The sequence below is a fragment of the Pipistrellus kuhlii genome, unplaced genomic scaffold (assembly GCF_014108245.1).
Source record: "Pipistrellus kuhlii isolate mPipKuh1 unplaced genomic scaffold, mPipKuh1.p scaffold_m20_p_2, whole genome shotgun sequence".
Classification (NCBI taxonomy): domain Eukaryota; kingdom Metazoa; phylum Chordata; class Mammalia; order Chiroptera; family Vespertilionidae; genus Pipistrellus; species Pipistrellus kuhlii.
In genome coordinates this window covers 4,553,742-4,579,033 of record NW_023425515.1, presented here as the reverse complement: position 1 = coordinate 4,579,033, position 25,292 = coordinate 4,553,742, and the positions used below count along the sequence as shown (strand labels likewise).

Genomic DNA, 25,292 nt, shown 5'->3' with positions numbered 1-25,292 from the left:
TGCCCCCCTCACTCGCCCTCTCTCTTTCCCAGGTTCAAGTTGAAGATGATGACTTCGTGCACATCCGCGTGTATCGGGCTCTCCCTCATGAAAACAAGGCCTTGGCCCTGAGCAACTATCAGACCAACAAGACCAAGCAGGACGAGCTCACCTACTTCTAGTTCTGGATCTTGAACTGAACCTTCCCCACGTGGTTCTCTGCCACGTGGTCGCATGCCGGGGTCCTAAATGAGCGGCGTCTCTGTGCTGCTCTGTGCTGCTCTGCGCCAATCTGGCGTCTCTGCTTCTAACTGTAACAGCGTGATTTTCCTCCCAATCAATGATCTTAACGGAATTTCTTTCCAAGAGGGCTTAGCTGATCTCTAACTAAATACATTTTTACGTTTTTGCAAATTTTCTTTGTCGTGGATTTTTTTCTTCGTCTGAAACCATAACCACCATACAGACGTGTTTACAAAGGTCTTTCACAGCCACGCGCCAGCCTGAGCCAGCTGAGGCCCCTCCACCTGAGGAGAGCCCAGCGGGGTTGCCCCAGGTCCCAGCAAGTGGGTGGTAGATCCAGGACCCCAGTTGTCTGTTCCAGCTACAGCTCTGCACCCCACTGCCTGGACTCTGCACTCTGTCTCCAGGCCTCGGTTGCCCCCCATAAGTAAAAAGACTCGAGGAAACCCGATTCTTCCAATTTTAGTATATGTGCTGCCGAAGCGAGCACTAAACCTGATTCTTGACCATGAGTTAGACATGTGCTCAGACAGTCACACTGTGTTTCTGTAGCAGCAGTCACAAGGCAGGGACAAAGGGTTGCGCACACCAGCTGCCCTGGCACTAGCGGCCTGGGAGGCTGTGCGGTGCCTGCTATAACCCAGAGCATCTGGGAGGGCCTGCCTGTTTCAGCAGGGGTCCTGCCCATTCGTGCGGTCACTATCTGATTGGTTTGCTCTGTGTTTGTGTGAAATAGAATTAAAGAATGTCCCTGACATCATAGGATTAATGACAGTTGGATGAGATTTCTTTCTTTTTAATTTCTTTATTAAGGTATTACATATTTGTCCTCATCCCCCCATTCCGATCCCCCATCCATCCCCACGCATACCCCCATCCCCTTGTTGTCCTCAACCACCGGTTAAGCTCATATGTATGCACTCAAGTCCTTTGGTTGATCTCTCCCCTTCATCCCCTACACTCCCTCTGAGGTCTGACAGTCTGATCCATGCCTCCTTGTCACTATCTCTGGGTCTATTCTTGTTCATCATTTCCCCCAGATGAGTGAGATCATGTCCTACTGGAAATACACTTACAAGAACTGAAAATGAGCCGAAGCCGGTTTGGCTCAGTGGTAGAGGGTAGGTCTGCGGACTGAAAGGTTCGATTCCGGTCGGGGGCATGTACATTGGTTGCGGGCACATCCTCAGTAGGGGGTGTGCAGGAGGCAGCTGGTTGACGTTTCTCTCTCATCGACGTTTCTAGCTCTCTATCTCTCTCCCTTCCTCTCTGTGAAAAATCAATAAAATATATTTAAAAAAAAAAAAAAAAGAACTGAAAATGAGACAAGTGATAATGGTTATAAGTTTGGTGAGATTTCTATCTGTGTGGCTCAGGGCCGAGGTAGAATACAATGAGTGGCATATTATTATGATATCTGAATGCATAATAATCTGGCTACTCCATGTATATCCTATATAATAGAAGGCTACTATGCAAATTGTCCCCTTGAACAGGAGTTTGACCAGCAGGCAAGCCAGCCAACCGCTCATGTACCCTCCTCCTGGCCAGGCTGGTCGGACCCCACCCATGCACAAATTCATGCGCTGAACACACACTGAGTGGCCAGATTATTATAACCACCCCATCAGTACTTCGTGGGTCCACCTTTTGCCTTCAGTACTGTGGCGATTCTTCTTGGCATTCACTCCGCAAGATGTCGGAAGGTGGTGTGAGGAGTCTGACACGGTGCCTGATGAGTAGCACTGTCCAGTCTGTGAGATTTGATGGTTGTGGAACCAGCTGCCTGATGGCTCTTTTAACTTCGTCCCACAAATGCTCCATTGGATGGAGATCTGGTGATTGTGGGGGCCACCTAAGCAAGGTAGAGTCTCCCAGGGCTGTGGTTTATTATGGCAAACGGACACACAGCAAACAGCACAGGAAACAGTCATATAGAGAGAGTCCAGGAGACACCGGGAGGAGGCTTCCAGAATCCTCTCCAGGTGAAGTCACACAGGCCACACTTACCTCCCCCTCGTGGAGCTCTGACGAAACATGTAAGGTGTCGAAATGGAGAACACAGGACCCAAAATGGAGAAATACCCACTTCCTTTACATAAGTGAGTAAAGGTTAGTTAACATTTACAGTAAGTAGAGATGAATTGTGGGCAACAGCATAACTGGTGCCAGTGTGGTTATGCCTCCGAGGGGTTTGGAAAAGAAATTCACGCTGACTTATCAGAGGTATCTTTCCTAGGTGCATAAGAACAATGGGCAGGGCTTGCTTAAGATAAAGATTGACTTTTCTTTAAATATATTTTTATTGATTTTTTTACAGAGAGGAAGGGAGAGAGAGCAAGCTAGAAACATCGATGAGAGAGAAACATCGACTAGCTGCCTCCTCCAAACCCCCTACCGGGTACATGCCCTTGACCGGAAACGAACCTGAGACCTTTCAGTCCACAGACCAATGCTCTACCACTGAGCCAAACCGGTCTCGGCAAAAGATTGATCTTTACCAGGAAGCAATGGGCATGGGATGTGATTGCCCGCATGACCTGCAAACTAGGAATTTATTATCGAATCACCTTTGTGGTTACTGTCAGGCTCACCTAGCAGCGCCCCGAGCTTGTCCGGTCTGCTGTGTAGACCCTTTTTCATTCACACATTCATTCATTCAGTCATTCATTCATGACTGAATTGTAGGGGTCTCTCCTTCCCATCCACACCTGGCCTCCCACCCTTCCTGGAATTACAAACCAGGCTCTTCCCTGGCAGTTACCAGAAAAGCTTGCCTCTCCCACTTTCCTGCTCATGGGCCACTCCCACTGGGGTTCTGCACTGAGCCCTACAGAAGGCAAGGCTGGGCCTGCTCCTGCAGTCAGCACCCAGGGGTGGGAGAGGCCCAGCATCCCCTGAGGTGCAGCCCTGGAGTGGGGGAGGGGTGCAGCCTGAATGCTGCTCCCACTCCAACCTGAGGCCCTGGCAGGCATCTTCTCACTGGACTCCTTTGTGCCTCCTCTGTTCACACACCATCAGCCCTTCACCGTGTGACCCTGGGTCACACGCTGGTGACACCCAGAGTGGCTGGTGCAAGCTGGCTGCTGGGCCAGGTCTCGCAGATGAGAAGTGCAGAGCAGTCCAAGGCACTGTGGAGTGAGGCCAGGCAGGGCCCGGTCCTGGACTCCAGGATGCCCTGGCGGTCTCTGTCCCCCAGCTCCTTCCGGAGCACAGACTTCTCTCCCTCCTGCTCTTGGGGACTCTCAGGTCCGGCTCCCACTCACCTCTGGGTTTCTCCCACCCGGAACCTGCCCTGCCGGCAGTGTGGCAGCGGAGTTCGGAGTTTGTAGCTTCCAGAGCTAAGGCCCAGGCAGTGGGACTGTAGCTTCAAAGGGGAGGAGGACAGATCACAGGAAGATGCGGGAGCAGAAGTGTGGTAGCCAGATGTCTGCCTGCCATGCAGGCGAGCCTCACATTTAAAAAGAAATGACCTCTGATCTTTGCTCTCTTTCTGGACCAGTCTCCCAGCCTACCTGATTTTAATGTAATCATTTCATTTTTTTGTCCCCCACACTTTCCCTCTTTATTTTAGAGAGAGGAACGGAGAGGGAGAGCAAGAGAGAAACATCAATGTGAGAGAGAAACATGGATCAGTTGTCTCCAGTTTAGGGCCTCTTGGGATTTAGAATCCGAAGTTGAACCCACGATCCTTTGGTGGACAGGGGAAAGCTACTAACGACTGAGCCATACCGGCCAGGGCCGTACCTACATGCTATGAAGGGAGAGGTGAAAGTTCTCGCACCCCAATGGCAGGGTCTTCATTGCCCTGTGCTCACCAGAATCAACATGCGAAAGCGGCATGGTTTGGAGGCGCCTGGCGTATCTCCGAGGCCAATAAGACGAACACCAGTTTAAACCGGTTTGGCTCAGTGGATAGAGTGTCGACCTGTGGACTGAAAGGTCACAGGTTCCATTCTGGTCAAGGGCATGTACCTTGGTTGTGGGCACATCTCCAGTGGGGGCTATGCAAGGGACAGCTCTGATCGATGTTTCTCTCTCATCGTTGTTTCTAGTTCTCTGTCCCTCTCTGTAAAAAATCAATTAAATATTTTTTTTTTTTAAAAGGACCAACACCAAACAGGTGCACACACTGCATGCCACACACGCCATGGCCTGCAGGCGGCTTTTTGTGGGGTTCCAGATTGTGCAAAGCACCTATCCTTCCCCCAGGCCTCTCTCCCCCACCCCCTCCCCACTCGATACACCCCACCCCGACCCCACCCGCACCCCACCCACACTCCACCCCACCCCACCCCACCCCGACCCCACCCGCACCGCACCCACACTCCACCCCACCCCAAGAGCCCTGGGGGCCCCGCCCCGCCGGCCAGACCTCCTCCTCCCTGCGGCTCCGCCCACATCAGCTGAAGGCAGTATAAGAGGAGGCTGTACTTTCAGCTCAGCAGCCACTGTCTCTCTGCTGATCTCCCTCGCAGGCCTCTGCTCCCAGCTCAGGGCCCTCAGCTCCACCAAGATGCAGTGCAATGTGCGCGGTGGCATCTCGGACACTAAGCCTGCCACGGCGGAGATCCAGGCCATCGCTGACAAGGTAGGAGGACCAGGGCCGTCCCAGCACAGGGGCAGCCCCGCTGGGGCACTGGAGGGACCCGGGGCCTGGGCTCTGGGCTCTGCGAGACCAGGCTTAGAGGGAAGGGCCAGGTGTGGGTCCTAGGGCGGTTCCCGGCAGTTCCCCGGGGGAATGAGAGAGAGAGAGAGAGAGAGAGAGAGAGAGAGAGAGAGAGAGAGAGAGAGAGAGAGAGAGAGAGAGGAGCCAAGGCAGGTGGGTTGGAAGATAGCGGTCCGTGAACTCACTGGCATGTCATGAGAGTCATCCCCGTGGGCTCCCACAGCTCATCAAGCTGAGTTAACGAAAGTCCTCTAACCTTCCACACCTGGTCTAGTCACTCCAGCCAAAGTCAGCATATCCCATGGCCTACCAGTAGTCTAGAGAGCAGCCAGAGTCCTTGCAACCAGCTTTGATTTTACTGTAAGAAAAACCAACCAACAACCCTGTAGAGGGCCGCCTGGGAAGGCACCTGGGCATTCTTTTAACTGTTGCCAGCTGAGACAGAGACTGGCAGAGCCAAGGCTCCGATGCACATTTGCCCGAGATGGCAGGAAGTGTAATTAGCTTGGCCTTCATATCAGCCCAGGTGTCTGCAGGGGCAGGACTAGATATGTAAATCCAGGTATGCTAGGGCCTACTTAAGAATGCAAATAAGTTGTGATAACTTTCTGGTTTGGGGGTATAAAATAAATGTGCTGGGAGGGGTCGTCATCTTCCTGCCTCTCCAGCAGACAGGATGGCGGCCCACCCAGCTCCCAGCTTAAAATCTATCTCTGTGTCTTCTCTCTCTATTTCTGTTATTTCTCAATCCCTGGCCGCCTCCACTTAGAACCCGTTTGTTCATCTCTCTTTCCGAGCGGGACACGGAAAAGGGACATCCCCGCCATGTCTGGCCCCGCACCAACCTGCTCTCTCCTGCCTCCATGAAGATACTCGGTTAATAAGAGGCCAACATCCCGAGAGACGGGATTGAACCCCAAGTTTGATTTCTGTGTGAGACTCGGATCAGGATCAGCATCTGCCCAAAGGCATGGCGTCCTCAGGAAATGTCCTCACAATGCAGGAAGCACCTCTACCTGCAAAGCACTCTCTCTGCTGCCTCATCTGCTTCAAAAGCACTTGGGCACAGCCTCGGGGACCAGGAGGGGGAAGTTAAGAGAGTTTGGGCACATCTAGAAGATGGAAGGTTAAATCTACAATTAAAATTAACTTTAGTTTAAAATTCTAAACTTCCACGTTTTTAATTTTAAAAGCGTCATTAAAAAATTACAAACATTGTTGAAATGAGTTGTTTGGGTCTTAAGTAAAAAAGAAAAGCAGGGTATGAACTTGTAGGCAGTGTCATAATGATGAAGTTATAAAAACTTCCCACGTCTAGAAAAGAAAGGGCAAGTGAGATGCTGAAATCATACCTTTGGAACTGGGTAGAATTAAGGAATTGTTTGCTGCACTTTACCATTAGCGTGAACAGTCACAAGCATGTCAAACTTGATGGTGGGCCACATGCCTTGTGCCGGCCACGAGTTTGACATGCTTGGACATGCATTGAGGAATGATCCCTAAAGGGCGGGCCTTAGAGGTCAGTTGGTAACATCCCCTGTCAGTCACTCATGCAGGCCCGGTTTCCCCTCTCTCCTGCCCCTTAGGTGAAGTCCCAGCTGGAGGAGAAGGTAAACAAGAAGTACCCCACTTTCAAGGCCACAGAGTACAAGAGCCAGCTGGTCCAGGGGACTAACTACTTCATCAAGGTGGAGTGTCCGCTACTGGGGAGCTCATGCAGACCTGGGGGGAGGGAAGATCTATCGGGGCCAGGACATAGGTGCTTAAGGGGATTCCTGTAACCCTGGCTGTTGTGGCTCAATGGTTAGAACGTCAGCATGCACACCTAAGGGCCTCAGGTTTGATTCCGGGCCAAGGGCTGGTACCTGGGTTGCCTGGCCTCAGTTGGGATGCATGCAGGATGTGTCTCTCTCACATCGATCTCTCTCTCTCTAAAAATCAATACAAATGTTTTTAAACGAATAAAATGAGTGTGCATGCACTCCATTGAGAGGACTGAGCCTTTCTGGCAACTAAGGGCTCTGAGGAGCGAATGTAGAGTGCCCAGGGTGCTGGCCGGGGTGCTGGGTGTCCACTGCGCCCGAAGGAGGAAGATGAGAATGTCCCCACCCTAGCTGCTGATGCCCTGAAGGGACCCGGCCTCCAGGCTCTCAGGGCCTTTGTCACGCAGCCCGCCAGGCACGGGGACTTGGGTCAGAGGCAGCACCTGCCCCCCTCACTCGCCTCTCTCTTCCCAGATTCAAGTTGCAGATGATGACTTCGTGCACATCCGCGTGTATGAGAGTCTCCCTCATGAAAACAAGGCCTTGGCCCTGCACGACTATCAGACCAACAAGACCGAGCAGGACGAGCTGATCTACTTCTAGTTCTGGATCTTGAACTGAACCTTCGCCACGTGGTTCTCTGCCACAATAACGTGCTGGGGTCCTAAATGAGCGGCGTCTCTGTGCCGCTCTGCGCCAATCTGGCGTCTCTGCTTCTAACTGTAACAGCGTGATTTTCCTCCCAATCAATGATCTTAACAGAATTGCTTTCCAAGAGGGCTTAGCTGATCTCTAACTAAATACATTTTTATGTTTTTGCAAATTTCCTTTGTCGTGGATATTTTTTTCTTCATCTGAAACCATAACCACCATACAGACGTGTTTACAAAGGTCTTTCACGGCCACGCGTCAGCCTGAGCCAGCTGAGGAGGAGAGCCCAGCGGGGTTGCCCCAGGTCCCGGCAAGTGGGTGGTAGACCCAGGGCCCCAGTTGTCTGTTCCAGCTACAGCTCTGCACCCCGCTCCTGCTGCTTGGACTCTGCACCCTGTCTCCAGGCCTCAGTTGCCCTCCATAAGTAAGAGGATTCGAGTAAACCCGATTCTTGACCATGAGTTAGACATGTGCTCAGACAGTCACACTGTGTTTCTGTAGCAGCGGTCACAGGGCAGGGACAAAGGGTTGTGCACACCAGCTGCCCTGAGCACTAGCGGCCTGGGAGGCTGTGCGGTGCCTGCTATAACACAGAGCATCTGGGAGGGCCTGCCTGTTTCAGCAGGGGTCCTGCCCATTCGTGCGGTCACTATCTGATTGGTTTGCTCTGTGTTTGTGTGAAATAGAATTAAAGAATGTCCCTGACATCATAGGATTAATGACAGTTGGATGAGATTTCTTTCTTTTTAATTTCTTTATTAAGGTATTACATATTTGTCCTCATCCCCCCATTCCGATCCCCCATCCATCCCCACGCATACCCCCATCCCCTTGTTGTCCTCAACCACTGGTTAAGCTCATATGTATGCACTCAAGTCCTTTGGTTGATCTCTCCCCTTCATCCCCTACACTCCCTCTGAGGTCTGACAGTCTGATCCATGCCTCCTTGTCACTATCTCTGGGTCTATTCTTGTTCATCATTTCCCCCAGATGAGTGAGATCATGTCCTACTGGAAATACACTTACAAGAACTGAAAATGAGCCGAAGCCGGTTTGGCTCAGTGGTAGAGGGTAGGTCTGCGGACTGAAAGGTTCGATTCCGGTCGGGGGCATGTAAATTGGTTGCGGGAACATCCCCAATAGGGGGTGTGCAGGAGGCAGCTGGTTGACGTTTCTCTCTCATCGACGTTTCTAGCTCTCTATCTCTCTCCCTTCCTCTCTGTGAAAAATCAATAAAATATAAAATAAAATAAAAAACTGAAAATGAGACAAGTGATAATGGTTATAAGTTTGGTGAGATTTCTATCTGTGTGGCTCAGGGTCGAGGTAGAATACAATGAGTGGCATATTATTATGATATCTGAATGCATAATAATCTGGCTACTCCATGTATATCCTATATAATAAAAGGCTAATATGGAAATTGTCCCCTTGAACAGGAGTTTGACCAGCAGGCAGGGCAGCCAACTGCTCATGTCCCCTCCCCCTGGCCAGGCTGGCAGGCCCCCACCCATGCACAAATTCATGCGCTGAACACACACTGAGCGGCCAGATTATTATGACCACCCCATCAGTACTTCGTGGGTCCACCTTTTGCCTTCAGTACTGTGGCGATTCTTCTTGGCATTCACTCCGCAAGATGTCGGAAGGTGGTGTGAGGAGTCTGACACGGTGCCTGATGAGTAGCACTGTCCAGTCTGTGAGATTTGATGGTTGTGGAACCAGCTGCCTGATGGTTCTTTTAATTTTGTCCCACAAATGCTCCATTGGATGGAGATCTGGTGATTGTGGGGGCCACCTAAGCAAGGTAGAGTCTCCCAGGGCTGTGTTTTCTTATGGCAAACGGACACACAGCAAACAGCACAGGAAACGGTCATATAGAGAGAGTCCAGGAGACACCGGGAGGAGGCTTCCAGAATCCTCTCCAGGTGAAGTCACACAGGCCACACTTACCTCCCCCTCGTGGAGCTCTGACGAAACATGTAAGGTGTCGAAATGGAGAACACAGGACCCAAAATGGAGAAACACCCACTTCCTTTACATAAGTGAGTAAAGGTTAGTTAACATTTACAGTAAGTAGAGATGAATTGTGGGCAACAGCATAACTGGTGCCAGTGTGGTTATGCCTCCGAGGGGTTTGGAAAAGAAATTCACGCTGACTTATCAGAGGTATCTTTCCTAGGTGCATAAGAACAATGGGCAGGACTGCTCATTGACTTTTTTTCTTTAAATATATTTTTATTGATTTTTTTACAGAGAGGAAGGGAGAGAGAGCAAGCTAGAAACATTGATGAGAGAGAAACATCAACTAGCTGCCTCCTCCAAACCCCCTACCGGGTACATGCCCTTGACCGGAAACGAACCTGGGACCTTTCAGTCCACAGACCAGTGCTCTACCACTGAGCCAAACCGGCAAAACATTGATCTTTACCAGGAAGCAATGGGCATGGGATGTGATTGCCCACATGACCTGCAAACTAGGAATTTATTATCGAATCACCTTTGTGGTTACTGTCAGGCTCACCTAGCAGCGCCCCGAGCTTGTCCGGTCTGCTGTGTAGCCCCTTTTTCATTCACACATTCATTCATTCAGTCATTCATTCATGACTGAATTGTAGGGGTCTCTCCTTCCCCTCCACACCTGGCCTCCCACCCTTCCTGGAATTACAAACCAGGCTCTTCCCTGGCAGGTACCAGAAAAGCTTGCCTCTCCCACTTTCCTGCTCATGGGCCACTCCCATTGGGGTTCCGCACTGAGCCCTACAGAAGGCAAGGCTGGGCCTGCTCCTGCAGTCAGCACCCAGGTGCGGGAGAGGCCCAGCATCCCCTGAGGTGCAGCCCTGGAGTGGGGGAGGGGTGCAGCCTGAATGCTGCTCCCACTCCAACCTGAGACCCTGACAGGCATCTCCTCACTGGACTCCTTTGTGCCTCCTCTGCTCACACACATCAGCCCTTCACCGTGTGACCCTGGGTCACACACTGGTGACACCCAGAGTGGCTGGTGCAAGCTGGCTGCTGGGCCAGGTCTCGCAGATGAGAAGTGCAGAGCAGTCCAAGGCACTGTGGAGTGAGGCCAGGCAGGGCCCGGTCCTGGATTCCAGGATGCCCTGGCGGTCTCTGTCCCCCAGCTACTTCCGGAGCACAGACTTCTCTCCCTCCTGCTCTTGGGGACTCTCAGGTCCGGCTCCCACTCACCTCTGGGTTTCTCCCACCGAGAACCTGCCCTGCCGGCAGTGGCAGCGGAGTTCGGAGTTTGTAGCTTCCAGAGCTAAGGCCCAGGATGTGGGTCTGCAGCTTCAAGGGGAGGAGGACACATCACAGGAAGATGCGAGAGCAGAAGTTTGGTAGCCAGCTGTCTGCCTGCCATGCAGGCGAGCCTCACATTTAAAAAGAAATGACCTCTGATCTTTGCTCTCTTTCTGGACCAGGCTCCCTACCTACATGATTTTAATGTAATCATTTCATTTTTTGTCCCTCCCCCTATCCCCCCTTTATTTTAGAGAGAGGAAGGGAGAGGGAGAGCAAGAGAGAAACATCAATGTGAGAGAGAAACATGGATCAGTTGTCTCCAGTTTAGGGCCTCTTGGGATTTAGAATCCGAAGTTGAACCCACGATCCTTTGGTGGACAGGGGAAAGCTACTAACGACTGAGCCATACCGGCCAGGGCCGTACCTACATGCTATGAAGGGAGAGGTGAAAGTTCTCGCACCCCAATGGCAGGGTCTTCATTGCCCTGTGCTCACCAGAATCAACATGCGAAAGTGGCATGGTTTGGAGGCGCCTGGCGTATCTCCGATGCCAATAAGACCAACACTGCCGAAACCTGTTTGGCTCAGTGGATTGAGCCTTGCCTGCAGACTGAAAGGTCACAGGATTGATTCTGGTCAAGGCCATGTACCTTGGTTGCAGGCTCATCCCCAGTGAGGGGGGTGCAAGGGGCAGCTGATCAATGATTCTCTCTTATCGATGTTTCTAGCTCTCTGTCCCTCTCTCTTCCTCTTTGTAAAAAATCAATAAAAAATAAAGAAATAAAAAAGACCAACACCAAACAGGTGCACGCACTGCATGCAGCACACGCCATGGCCCGCAGGCGGCGCCCTCTGCGGGGTTCCAGATTGTGCAAGGCACCCGTCCATTCCCCAGCTCCCACCCCCCACCCCCGCCCTACCCCACTCGATGCCTCTCACCCCGACCCCACCCGCACCCCACCCATACTCCACCACGCCCCTTCCCACACCCAACCTCCCCAGGCGCCCGCCCCCCCCCCTGGTGGGACCGCCTCCTCCCCGCGGCACCGCCCAAGGGTTTAAGTGGGAGGCAGAGCTCACAGCTCAGCAGCCGCTGTCTCCCTGCTGATCTCCCTCCCAGGCCGAGCTCCTTCGTGCCCACAGCTCCCAGCTCCGTGCCCGCTGCTCCGCCAAGATGATGCTCGGTGGCCCCTCCGCCACCAAGCCGGCCACGGCTGAGATCCAGGCCATCGCCGACCAGGTAGGCGGCCCGGGGGTCTCCCGCCCCGCCCACAGGGGCAGCCCCGCCGGGGCGCTGGGACCGGGACCCTGGGCCTGGGCTCCGGGCTCTGCTCGCCCAGGCTCGGAGGGAAGGGCCCGGTGTGGGTCCTCGGGCGGTTCCGGGGGGAATCAATCAGAGAGAGAGGGGAGCCAGGGCAGGTGGGCTGGAAGGTAGCGGTCCGTGAACCCGGGGAAGAGATCCTACACGTCTACCCTTATTCTGGTGCTCCTTGTGTACGTTTGAAGTCATCCCCAAATAAATGTTAAAAAAGAAAAAGAACCAGAAACCAGGCTGGGAGGCAGAGGCAGAGCCTGGCTCAGACCCTGGGCAGCGCTGGACTCCGGTGCCTCCGTGTTCTCCTCTGGAAAGTGGGCATCCCTGGGGTGCCTTCCCCGGAGGTTCTGGGGGAGGGAAGGGGAGAGGGTGGAGCCACAGGAAGGGGAGACGGTGGGGCCACGGGAAGGCTCAAGTTTGGAGGAGACACAAAGTCAAACAAACCTGCTTCTTCCCTCACTCCATAGTACCCCTCCTCCCAACACGCCCCTTTGCTCAGGTGGTTCAGACCATCTGACCACAGTAACGGGTGAATCGGGCCCATGGGACTTTGAAAATGGGGAATCTGTAGAGACTGCCGTGTGAGCCAGCGTGGGCGAGGTTCCTCTCCCTCAGCTCCCGAGCCCAGCCTCTCCAGCGGTTCAGTTTCCCGGGCCTAAGGGATTCCTCACTTGCTGCGTGAACTTTGAATGTGCATCAGCTCGCTCAGGAGAGAGGGGTCGCTGTCTCCTTAATGTGGTGATAGTCCCTTGAGAGTGACAAGTAAGAGGGCAGTCCCATCTCCGCTGGGAGGCAGTTCTGGAGGGCGGGGCTTTCCACGAGGCTCCCAGAGGACAGGGCAGGGACATCTTGCTGCCTCCCCTGTGTACACTGACTCCTCCCCAAGCTCTCTGGGCTGCAGGAGAGGAGAACAGAGGCCAGAGAGGGAGCCCTGGCCAGAAGGATGTCAGAGTCCCTAATTCTGGCTCAGCCTCCTCGATTAGCACCCACCAGTCCCCACCTTGGCCTTTCCTGGCCCTCTGCGGTCTCCTGGCCCCTGGAGGGCTAGTGACGGGCAACTTCCTAACCATCCCCAGGCCTTCCGTGCTCCCCCTCGCCCCAGCACAGCCCACCGTTCCCTGGCCAGCAGTAAATCAGTGACCCGCCATCACAGGCAGGGCCTGGAGGCTGCCACGTGCCCAGTCCCAGCGCCCACATTTGGGTTGTCTCACCATTCCTTGCCCTCCTGCCTCCACTCCTGAAACAGGCCAGGAGGGAGGCGATTCCTTCCCAGACTCCCCTGTGGGTTTGTGCGTGTCACTCATCCCCTGAGGCTTGTCCACCGTCTGCAGGGTCAGATCCCTGCAGACCAAACATGGCGCCTTGCAGGACAGGTAAGCACTCAGACAGGTGGGCCTGCTGTGAGAACCCTGCCGGCCAAATGCAAAGGGCAGAGTAGCAGCAGGAGGGGCCTGCCTTCTCCCTTCCTGACCCTCCCTCCTGTCCTTAGCTGCTGACTCCATTTCCCCTCCTTTCTTATCCCTGGTTGGGGCCCCTCCCTAAAGGTGCAGGGCAGCCATGAAGCCTTTGTGCCGTTGGCCAATGACTCACTGGCGTGTCATGAGAGTCATCCCCGTGGGCTCCCACAGCTCATCAAGCTGAGTTAACGAAAGTCCTCTAACTTTCCTCACCGTGTCCAGTCAGCATGCCCCAGTGCCTACCAGTAGTCTAGAGAGCAGCCAGAGTCCTTGCAACCAGCTTTGATTTTACTGTAAGAAAAACCAACCAACCATCCTGTAGAGGGCCACCTGGGAAGGCACCTGGGCATTCTTTTAACTGTTGCCAGCTGAGACAGAGACTGGCAGAGCCAAGGCTCCGATGCACATTTGCCCGAGATGGCAGGAAGTGTAATCAGCGGCCTTCATAATAACCCAGGTGTGCACAGGGGCGGGTCTAGATATGTAAATCCAGGCATCCTAGAGCCTACTTAAGAATGCCAATAAGCGCCGGGACCGGTTTGGCTCAATGGATAGAGCATTGGCTTGGGGACTGAAGGGTCCCGGGTTCGATCCCGGTCAAGGGCATGTACCTTGGTTGCGGGCATGTCCCCAGTAGTGGGTATGCAAAGAGGCAGCTGATCGATGACTCTCATCGATGTTTCTAACTCTCTATCTCTCTCCCTTCCTCTCTGTATAAAAATCAATAAAATATATTTTTTAAAAAAAGAATGCCAATAAGTTGTGATAACTGCCTGGTATGGGGGTATAAAATAAATGTGCTGGGAGGCTTGTAGTCTTCCTGCCTCTCCAGCAGACAGGATGGCGGCCCACCCAGCTCCAAGCTTAAAATCTATCTCTGTGTCTTCTCTCTCTATTTCTAATATTTCTCAATCTCTGGCCGCCTCCACTTAGATCCAGTTCGTTCATCTCTCTTTCCGTGCGGGACACGGAAATGGGACATCCCCGCCATGTCTGGCCCCGCACCAACCTGCTCTCTCCTGCCTCCAAGAAGATACTTGGTTAATAAGAGGCCAACATCCCAGGGGACAGGATTGAACCCCAAGTTTGATTCCTGTCTGAGACTCGGATCAGGATCAGCATCTGCCCAAAGGCATGGCGTCCTCAGGAAATGACCTATCAATGCAGGAAGCACCTCTACCTGCAAAGCACTCTCTCTGCTGCCTCATCTGCTTCAAAAGCACTGGGCACAGCCTCAGGGCCCAGGAGGGGGAAGTTAAGAGTTCGGGCACTTCTATAAGATGGAAGGTTAAATCTACAATTAAAATTAACTTTAGTTTAAAATTGTAAACTTTTACGTTATTCATTTTAAAAGCGTCATTAAAAATTACATAACATTGTTCAAATGAGTTGTTTGGGTTTTAAGTAAAAAAGAAAAGCAGGGCCGAAACAGGTTTGGCTCAGCAGTAGAGCGTTGGTCTGCGGACTGAAGGGTCCCAGGTTCGATTCCGGTCAAGGGCATGTACATTGGTTGCGGGCACATCCCCGGTAGGGGATGTGCAAGTGGCAGCTGGTCGATGTTTCTCTCTCATCGATTTTTCTAGCTCTCTGTCCCTCTCCCTTCATCTCTGTAAGAAAAATCAATAAAATATTTTTTTAATAAAAAAGAAAAAGAAAAAAGGAAAGCAGGGTATGAACTTGTAGGCAGTGTAGTAATGATGAAGTTATAAAAACTTACCGCGTCTAGAAAAGAAAGGGCAAGTGAGATGCTGAAATCATACCTTTGGAACTGGGTAGAATCAAGGAATTGTTTGCTGCACTTTACCATTAGCGTGAACAGTCACAAGCATGTCAAACTCGCTGGTGGGCCACATGCCTTGTGCCAGCCACGAGTTTGACATGCTTGGTCCTGCATTGAGGATGATCTGTAAAGGGTGGGCCTTAGAGGTCAGTTGGTAACATCTGACATGAGGCCTCAGCTCCCGTGTCAGTCACTCATGAAGGCCCGGTTTCCCCTCTCTCCTGCCCCCTAGGTGAAGTCCCAGCTGGAGGAGAAGGTAAACAAGAAGTACCCCACTTTCAAGGCCACGGAGTACATGAGCCAGCTGGTCGCGGGGACTAACTACTTCATCAAGGTGGAGTGTCCGCTCCTGGGGAGCTCATGCAGACCTGGGGGGAGGGAGGACCTATAAGGGCCAGGACAGGGGTGCTTAAGGGGGTTCCTGTAGCCCTGGCTGGTGTGGCTCAACGGATAGAGCGTCAGACTGTACACCTAAGGGCCTCAGGTTTGATTCCCGGTCAAGGGCTGGTACCTGGGTTGCAGATTCAATCCCTGGCCTCAGTTGGGATGCATGTAGGATGTGTCTCTCTCACATCGATGTCTCTCTCCCTCTCTCTAAAAATCAATACAAATGTTTTTAAACAAATAAAATAAATGGGTGTGCATGCACTCCATGGAGGAGAGGACTGAGCCTTTCAGGAAACTGAGGGCTCTGAGGAGCCCAGGGCGCTGGCCGGGGTGCTGGGTGTCCACTGCGCCCGAAGGAGGAAGATGAGAATGTCCCCACCCTAGCTGCTGATGCCCTGAAGGGACCCGGCCTCCAGGCTCTCAGGGCCTTTGTCACGCAACCCGCCAGGCACGGGGACTTGGGTCAGAGGCAGCACCTGCCCTCCTCACTAAACTCTCTCTTCCCAGGTTCAAGTTGAAGATGATGACTTCGTGCACATCCGCGTGTATGAGAGTCTCCCTCATGAAAACAAGGCCTTGGCCCTGCACGACTATCAGACCAACAAGACCAAGCAGGACGAGCTCACCTACTTCTAGTTCTGGATCTTGAACTGAACCTTCGCCACGTGGTTCTGTGCCACGTGGTCGCGTGCTGGGGTCCTAAATGAGCGGAGTCTCTGTGCTCCTCTGCGCCAATCTGGCGTCTCTGCTTCTAACTGTAACAGCGTGATTTTCCTCCCAATCAATGATCTTAACGGAATTGCTTTCCGTTAAGAGGGCTTAGCTGATCTCTAACTAAATACATTTTTACGTTTTTGCAAAATTCCTTTGTCATGGATATTTTTTTCTTCATCTGAAACCATAACCACCATACAGATGTGTTTACAAAGGTCTTTCACGGCCACGCGTCAGCCTGAGCCAGCTGAGGCCCCTCCACCTGAGGAGAGCCCAGCAGGGTTGCCCCAGGTCCCGGCAAGTGGGTGGTAGACCCAGGGCCCCAGGAGTCTGGTCCAGCTACAGCTCTGCACCCCGCTCCTGCTGCCTGGACTCTGCACCCTGTCTCCAGGCCTCGGTTGCCCCCCATAAGTAAAAAGATTCGAGTAAACCCGATTCTTGACCATGAGTTAGACATGTGCTCAGACAGTCACACTGTGTTTCTGTAGCAGCGGTCACAAGGCAGGGACAAAGGTTTGCGCACACCAGCTGCCCTGGCACTAGCTGCCTGGGAGGCTGTGCGGTGCCTGCTATAACTCAGAGCATCTGGGAGGGCCTGCCTGTTTCAGCAGGGGTCCTGCCCATTCGTGCGGTCACTATCTGATTGGTTTGCTCTGTGTTTGTGTGAAATAGAATTAAAGAATGTCCCTGACATCATAGGATTAATGACAGTTGGATGAGATTTCTTTCTTTTTAATTTCTTTATTAAGGTATTACATATTTGTCCTCATCCCCCCATTCCGATCCCCCATCCATCCCCACGCATACCCCCATCCCCTTGTTGTCCTCAACCACCGGTTAAGCTCATATGTATGCACTCAAGTCCTTTGGTTGATCTCTCCCCTTCATCCCCTACACTCCCTCTGAGGTCTGACAGTCTGATCCATGCCTCCTTGTCACTATCTCTGGGTCTATTCTTGTTCATCATTTCCCCCAGATGAGTGAGATCATGTCCTACTGGAAATACACTTACAAGAACTGAAAATGAGCCGAAGCCGGTTTGGCTCAGTGGTAGAGGGTAGGTCGGCGGACTGAAAGGTCCCAGGTTCGATTCCGGTCGGGGGCATGTACATTGGTTGCGGGCACATCCCCAGTAGGGTATGTGCAGGAGGCAGCTGGTTGATGTTTCTCTCTCATCAACGTTTCTAGCTCTCTATCTCTCTCCCTTCCTCTCTGTGAAAAATCAATAAAATATAAAATTAAAAAAAACTGAAAATGAGACAAGTGATAATGGTTATAAGTTTGGTGAGATTTCTATCTGTGTGGCTCAGGGTCGAGGTAGAATACAATGAGTGGCATATTATGATGATATCTGAATGCATAATAATCTGGCTACTCCATGTATATCCTATATAATAAAAGGCTAGTATGGAAATTGTCCCCTTGAACAGGAGTTTGACCAGCAGGCAGGCCAGCCAACCGCTCATGTCCCCTCCCCCTGGCCAGGCTGGCCGGCCCCCACCCATGCACAAATTCATACGCTGAACACACACTGAGCGGCCAGATTATTATAACCACCCCATCAGTACTTCGTGGGTCCACCTTTTGCCTTCAGTACTGTGGCGATTCTTCTTGGCATTCACTCCGCAAGATGTCGGAAGGTGGTGTGAGGAGTCTGACACGGTGCCTGATGAGTAGCACTGTCCAGTCTGTGAGATTTGATGGTTGTGGAACCAGCTGCCTGATGGCTCTTTTAACTTTGTCCCACAAATGCTCCATTGGATGGAGATCTGGTGATTGTGGGAGCCACCTAAGCAAGGTAAAGTCTCCCAGGGCTGTGGTTTATTATGGCAAACGGACACACAGCAAACAGCACAGGAAACGGTCAAATAGAGAGAGTCCAGGAGACACCGGGTGGAGGCTTCCAGAATCCTCTCCAGGTGAAGTCACACAGGCCACACTTACCTCCCCCGCGCGGAGCTCTGACGAAACATGTAAGGTGTCGAAATGGAGAACACAGGACCCAAAATGGAGAAACACCCACTTCCTTTACATAAGTGAGTAAAGGTTAGTTAACATTTACAGTAAGTAGAGATGAATTGTGGGCAACAGCATAACTGGTGCCAGTGTGGTTATGCCTCCGAGGGGTTTGGACAAGAAATTCACGCTGACTTACCAGAGGTATCTTTCCTAGGTGCATAAGAACAATGGGCAGGGCTTGCTTAAGATAAAGATTGACTTTTTTTCTTTAAATATATTTTTATTGATTTTTTTACAGAGAAGAAGGGAGAGAGAGCAAGCTAGAAACATCGATGAGAGAGAAACATCGACTAGCTGCCTCCTCCAAACCCCCTACCGGGTACATGCCCTTGACCGGAAACGAACCTGGGACCTTTCAGTCCACAGACCAATGCTCTACCACTGAGCCAAACCGGCAAAAGATTGATCTTTACCAGGAAGCAATGGGCGTGGGATGTGATTGCCCGCATGACCTGCCAAACTAGGAATTTATTATCGAATCACCTTTGTGGTTACTGTCAGGCTCACCTAGCAGCGCCCCGAGCTTGTCCGGTCTGCTGTGTAGCCCCTTTTTCATTCACACATTCATTCATTCAGTCATTCATTCATGACTGAATTGTAGGGGTCTCTCCTTCCCCTCCACACCTGGCCTCCCACCCTTCCTGGAATTACAAACCAGGCTCTTCCCTGGCAGTTACCAGAAAAGCTTGCCTCTCCCACTTTCCTGCTCATGGGCCACTCCCATTGGGGTTCTGCACTGAGCCCTACAGAAGGCAAGGCTGGGCCTGCTCCTGCAGTCAGCACCCAGGGGTGGGAGAGGCCCAGCATCCCCTGAGGTGCAGCCCTGGAGTGGGGGAGGGGTGCAGCCGGAATGCTACTCCCACTCCAACCTGAGGCCCTGGCAGGCATCTCCTCACTGGACTCCTTTGTGCCTCCTCTGCTCACACACATTAGCCCTTCACTGTGTGACCCTGGGTCACACACTGGTGACACCCAGAGAGGCTGGTGCAAGCTGGCTGCTGGGCCAGGTCTCCCAGATGAGAAGTGCAGAGCAGTCCAAGGCACTGGGGAGTGAGGCCAGGCAGGGCCCGGTCCTGGATTCCAGGATGCCCTGGCGGTCTCTGTCCCCCAGCTCCTTCCGGAGCACAGACTTCTCTCCCTCCTGCTCTTGGGGACTCTCAGGTCCGGCTCCCACTCACCTCTGGGTTTCTCCCACCCAGAACCTGCCCTGCCGGCAGTGGCAGAGGAGTTCGGAGTTTGTAGCTTCCAGAGCTAAGGCCCAGGATGTGGGTCTGCAGCTTCAAAGGGGAGGAGGACACATCACAGGAAGATGCGAGAGCCCAGAAGTTTGGTAGCCAGCTGTCTGCCTGCCATGCAGGCGAGCCTCACATTTAAAAAGAAATGACCTCTGATCTTTGCTCTCTTTCTGGACCAGACTCCCTACCTACATGATTTTAATGTAATCATTTCATTTTTTGTCCCTCCCCTTCTCCCCCCTTTATTTTAGAGAGAGGAAGGGAGAAGGAGAGCAAGAGAGAAACATCAATGTGAGAGAGAAACATGGATCAGTTGTCTCCAGTTTAGGGCCTCTCGGTGATTTAGAATCCGAAGTTGAACCCACGATCCTTTGGTGGACAGGGGAAAGCTACTAACGACTGAGCCATACCGGCCAGGGCCGTACCTACATGCTATGAAGGGAGAGGTGAAAGTTCTCGCACCCCAATGGCAGGGTCTTCATTGCCCTGTGCTCACCAGAATCAACATGCGAAAGTGGCATGGTTTGGAGGCGCCTGGCGTATCTCCGAGGCCAATAAGACCAACACCAGCCGAAACCTGTTTGGCTCAGTGGATTGAGCCTTGCCTGCAGACTGAAAGGTCACAGGATTGATTCTGGTCAAGGCCATGTACCTTGGTTGCAGGCTCATCCCCAGTGAGGGGGGTGCAAGGGGCAGCTGATCAATGATTCTCTCTTATCGATGTTTCTAGCTCTCTGTCCCTCTCTCTTCCTCTTTGTAAAAAATCAATAAAAAATAAAGCAATAAAAAAGACCAACACCAAACAGGTGCACGCACTGCATGCAGCACACGCCATGGCCCACAGGCGGCGCCCTCTGCGGGGTTCCAGATTGTGCAAGGCACCCGTCCATTTCCCAGCTCCCACCCCCCACCCCCGCCCTACCCCACTCGATGCCTCTCACCCCGACCCCACCCGCACCCCACCCATACTCCACCACGCCCCTTCCCACACCCAACCTCCCTAGGCGCCCGCCCCCCCCCCCTGGTGGGACCGCCTCCTCCCCGCGGCACCGCCCAAGGGTTTAAGTGGGAGGCAGAGCTCACAGCTCAGCAGCCGCTGTCTCCCTGCTGATCTCCCTCCCAGGCCGAGCTCCTCCGTGCCCACAGCTCCCAGCTCCGTGCCCGCTGCTCCGCCAAGATGATGCTCGGTGGCCCCTCCGCCACCAAGCCGGCCACGGCTGAGATCCAGGCCATCGCCGACCAGGTAGGCGGCCCGGGGGTCTCCCGCCCCGCCCACAGGGGCAGCCCCACCGGGGCGCTGGGACCGGGACCCTGGGCCTGGGCTCCGGGCTCTGCTCGCCCAGGCTCGGAGGGAAGGGCCCGGTGTGGGTCCTCGGGCGGTTCCGGGGGGAATCAATCAGAGAGAGAGGGGAGCCAGGGCAGGTGGGCTGGAAGGTAGCGGTCCGTGAACCCGGGGAAGAGATCCTACACGTCTACCCTTATTCTGGTGCTCCTTGTGTACGTTTGAAGTCATCCCCAAATAAATGTTAAAAAAAAAAAAGAAAAGAAAAGAAAACTAACCAGAAACCAGGCTGGGAGGCAGAGGCAGAGCCTGGCTCAGACCCTGGGCAGCGCTGGACTCCGGTGCCTCCGTGTTCTTCTCTGGAAAGTGGGCATCCCTGGGGTGCCTTCCCTGGAGGTTCTGGGGGAGGGAAGGGGAGAGGGTGGAGCCACAGGAAGGGGAGACCTTGGGGCCACGGGAAGGCTCAAGTTTGGAGGAGACACAAAGTCAAACAAACCTGCTTCTTCCCTCACTCCATAGTACCCCTCCTCCCAACACGCCCCTTTGCTCAGGTGGTTCAGACCATCTGACCACAGTAACGGGTGAATCGGGCCCATGGGACTTTGAAAATGGAGCATCTGTAGAGACTGCCAGGCGAGCCAGTGTGGGCGAGGTTCATGTCCCAGGGCTCCCGAGCCCAGCCTCTCCTGTGGTTGGGTTTCCCGGGCCCAAGGGATTCCTCACTTGCTGCGTGAACTTTGAATGTGCATCAGCTCGCTCAGGAGAGAGGGGTCGCTGTCTCCTTAATGTGGTGATGGTCCCTTGAGAGTGACAAGTAAGAGGGCAGTCCCATCTCCGCTGGGAGGCAGTTCTGGAGGGCGGGGCTTTGCCTGTGGCTCCCAGAGGACAGGGCAGGGACATCTTGCTGCCTCCCCTGTGTACACTGACTCCTCCCCAAGCTCTCTGGGCTGCAGGAGAGGAGAACAGAGGCCAGAGAGGGAGCCCTGGCCAGAAGGATGTCAGAGTCCCTAATTCTGGCTCAGCCTCCTCGAGTAGCACCCACCAGTCCCCACCTTGGCCTTTCCTGGCCCTCTTCCATCTCCTGGCCCCTGGAGGAATAGTGACTGGCAACTTCCTAACCATCCCCAGGCCTTCCGTGCTCCCCCTCGCCCCAGCACAGCCCACCGTTCCCTGGCCAGCAGTAAATCAGTGAACCGCCACCACAGGCAGGGCCTGGAGGCTGCCAGGTGCCCAGTCCCAGCGCCCACATTTGGGTTGTCTCACCATTCCTTGCCCTCCTGCCTCCACTCCTGAAACAGGCCAGGAGGGAGGCGATTCCTTCCCAGACTCCCCTGTGGGTTTGTGCGTGTCACTCAGCCCCTGAGGCTTGTCCACCGTCTGCAGGGTCAGATCCCTGCAGACCAAACATGGCGCCTTGCAGGACAGGTAAGCACTCAGACAGGTGGGCCTGCTGTGAGAACCCTGCCGGCCACACGCAAAGGGCAGAGTAGCAGCAGGAGGGGCCTGCCTTCTCCCTTCCTGACCCTCCCTCCTGTCCTTAGCTGCTGACTCCATTTCCCCTCCTTTCTTATCCCTGGTTGGGGCCCCTCCCTAAAGGTGCAGGGCAGCCATGAAGCCTTTGTGCCGTTGGCCAATGACTCACTGGCATGTCATGAGAGTCATCCCCGTGGGCTCCCACAGCTCATCAAGCTGAGTTAACGAAAGTCCTCTAACTTTCCTCACCGCGTCCAGTCACTCCAGCCAAGTCAGCATGCCCCAGTGCCTACCAGTAGTCTAGAGAGCAGCCAGAGTCCTTGCAGCCAGCTTTGATTTTACTGTAAGAAAAACCAACCAACCATCCTGTAGAGGGCCACCTGGGAAGGCACCTGGGCATTCTTTTAACTGTTGCCAGCTGAGACAGACTGGCAGAGCCAAGGCTCCGATGCACATTTGCCCGAGATGGCAGGAAGTGTAATCAGCGGCCTTCATAATAACCCAGGTGTGCGCAGGGGCGGGTCTAGATATGTAAATCCAGGCATCCTAGAGCCTACTTAAGAATGCCAATAAGCGCCGGGACCGTTTTGGCTCAATGGATAGAGCATCGGCTTGGGGACTGAAGGGTCCCAGGTTCGATCCCGGTCAAGGGCATGTACCTTGGTTGCGGGCATGTCCCCAGTAGGGGGTATGCAAAGAGGCAGCTGATCGATGGCTCTCATCGATGTTTCTAACTCTCCATCTCTCTCCCTTCCTCTCTGTATAAAAATCAATAAAGTATATTTTTTTAAAAAAGAATGCCAATAAGTTGTGATAACTGCCTGGTATGGGGGTATAAAATAAATGTGCTGGGAGGCTTGTAGTCTTCCTGCCTCTCCAGCAGACAGGATGGCGGCCCACCCAGCTCCCAGCTTAAAATCTATCTCTGTGTCTTCTCTCTCTATTTCTAATATTTCTCAATCCCTGGCCGCCTCCACTTAGATCCAGTTCGTTCATCTCTCTTTCCGTGCGGGACACGGAAAAGGGACATCCCCGCCATGTCTGGCCCCACACCAACCTGCTCTCTCCTGCCTCCATGAAGATATTCAGTTAATAAGAGGTCAACATCCCGGGGAACAGGATTGAACCCCAAGTTTGATTCCTGTCTGAGACTCGGATCAGGATCAGCATCTGCCCAAAGGCCTGGCGTCCTCAGGAAATGACCTATCAATGCAGGAAGCACCTCTACCTGCAAAGCACTCTCTCTGCTGCCTCATCTGCTTCAAAAGCACTGGGCACAGCCTCAGGGCCCAGGAGGGGGAAGTTAAGAGAGTTTGGGCACATCTAGAAGATGGAAGGTTAAATCTACAATTAAAATTAACTTTAGTTTAAAATTGTAAACTTTTACGTTATTCATTTTAAAAGCGTCATTAAAAATTACATAACATTGTTCAAATGAGTTGTTTGGGTTTTAAGTAAAAAAGAAAAGCAGGGCCGAAACAGGTTTGGCTCAGCAGTAGAGCGTTGGTCTGCGGACTGAAGGGTCCCAGGTTCGATTCCGGTCAAGGGCATGTACATTGGTTGCGGGCACATCCCCGGTAGGGGATGTGCAAGTGGCAGCTGGTCGATGTTTCTCTCTCATCGATTTTTCTAGCTCTCTGTCCCTCTCCCTTCATATCTGTAAGAAAAATCAATAAAATATTTTTTTTAATAAAAAAGAAAAAGAAAAAAGGAAAGCAGGGTATGAACTTGTAGGCAGTGTAGTAATGATGAAGTTATAAAAACTTACCGCGTCTAGAAAAGAAAGGGCAAGTGAGATGCTGAAATCATACCTTTGGAACTGGGTAGAATCAAGGAATTGTTTGCTGCACTTTACCATTAGCCTGAACAGTCACAAGCATGTCAAACTCGCTGGTGGGCCACATGCCTTGTGCCAGCCACGAGTTTGACATGCTTGGTCCTGCATTGAGGATGATCTGTAAAGGGTGGGCCTTAGAGGTCAGTTGGTAACATCTGACATGAGGCCTCAGCTCCCGTGTCAGTCACTCATGAAGGCCCGGTTACCCCTCTCTCCTGCCCCTTAGGTGAAGTCCCAGCTGGAGGAGAAGGTGAACAAGAAGTACCCCACTTTCAAGGCCACGGAGTACATGAGCCAGCTGGTCGCGGGGACTAACTACTTCATCAAGGTGGAGTGTCCGCTCCTGGGGAGCTCATGCAGACCTGGGGGGAGGGAGGACCTATAAGGGCCAGGACAGGGGTGCTTAAGGGGGTTCCTGTAGCCCTGGCTGGTGTGGCTCAACGGATAGAGCGTCAGACTGTACACCTAAGGGCCTCAGGTTTGATTCCCGGTCAAGGGCTGGTACCTGGGTTGCAGATTCAATCCCTGGCCTCAGTTGGGATGCATGTAGGATGTGTCTCTCTCACATCGATGTCTCTCTTCCTCTCTCTAAAAATCAATACAAATGTTTTTAAACAAATAAAATAAATGGGTGTGCATGCACTCCATGGAGGAGAGGACTGAGCCTTTCAGGAAACTGAGGGCTCTGAGGAGCCCAGGGTGCTGGCCGGGGTGCTGGGTGTCCACTGCGCCCGAAGGAGGAAGATGAGAATGTCCCCACCCTAGCTGCTGATGCCCGGAAGGGACCCGGCCTCCAGGCTCTCAGGGCCTTTGTCACGCAGCCCGCCAGGCACGGGGACTTGGGTCAGAGGCAGCACCTGCCCCCCTCACTCGCCTCTCTCTTCCCAGGTTCAAGTTGCAGATGATGACTTCGTGCACATCCGCGTGTATGAGAGTCTCCCTCATGAAAACAAGGCCTTGGCCCTGCACGACTATCAGACCAACAAGACCAAGCAGGACGAGCTCACCTACTTCTAGTTCTGGTTCTTGAACTGAACCTTCGCCACGTGGTTCTCTGCCACGTGGTCGCGTGCCGGGGTCCTAAATGAGCGGCATCTCTGTGCTCCTCTGCGTCAATCTGGAGTCTCTGCTTCTAACTGTAACAGCGTGATTTTCCTCCCAATCAATGATCTTAACGGAATTGCTTTCCAAGAGGGCTTAGGTGATCTCTAAATAAATACATTTTTAAGTTTTTGCAAA

The 25,292-nt window shown here is 53.0% G+C and overlaps 4 protein-coding genes across 5 annotated transcripts in view; all 4 read left to right on the top strand.

The window, feature by feature from the left end:
- The window catches only part of LOC118723418 (cystatin-B-like), a 7,471-nt gene extending 7,075 nt beyond the window's left edge, over positions 1–396 (top strand). Inside the window, exon 3 of the mRNA XM_036445700.2 lies at positions 33–396. Within this exon, the coding sequence (XP_036301593.1) occupies positions 33–161 (129 nt within the window). The 3' untranslated portion in view covers positions 162–396. The remainder of the gene's footprint in view (positions 1–32) is intronic.
- Positions 397–4,699: 4,303 nt separating this feature from the next.
- LOC118723419 (cystatin-B-like) lies at positions 4,700–7,477 on the top strand. Of its 2 annotated transcripts, none has more exons than XM_036445702.2 (3): positions 4,700–4,813; positions 6,478–6,579; positions 7,129–7,477. In XM_036445702.2, exons 1-3 carry the CDS (start codon positions 4,739–4,741, stop codon positions 7,255–7,257), a joined length of 306 nt encoding a protein of 101 aa, XP_036301595.1. In that variant the 5' UTR covers positions 4,700–4,738; the 3' UTR covers positions 7,258–7,477. The 2 variants fall into 2 exon arrangements, with proteins under 2 accessions (XP_036301595.1, XP_036301596.1); XM_036445703.2 differs by lacking the exon at positions 4,700–4,813 and adding an exon at positions 6,378–6,410.
- A 4,251-nt stretch (positions 7,478–11,728) lies between these two features.
- Positions 11,729–16,203, top strand: LOC118723422 (cystatin-B). Its single transcript, XM_036445707.1, has 3 exons — positions 11,729–11,794; positions 15,339–15,440; positions 16,001–16,203. Exons 1-3 carry the CDS (start codon positions 11,729–11,731, stop codon positions 16,127–16,129), a joined length of 297 nt encoding a protein of 98 aa, XP_036301600.1. The 3' UTR covers positions 16,130–16,203.
- A 4,420-nt stretch (positions 16,204–20,623) lies between these two features.
- On the top strand, positions 20,624–25,292 carry LOC118723421 (cystatin-B). The gene is made up of 3 exons (XM_036445706.2): positions 20,624–20,704; positions 24,280–24,381; positions 24,942–25,292. Exons 1-3 carry the CDS (start codon positions 20,639–20,641, stop codon positions 25,068–25,070), a joined length of 297 nt encoding a protein of 98 aa, XP_036301599.1. The 5' UTR covers positions 20,624–20,638; the 3' UTR covers positions 25,071–25,292.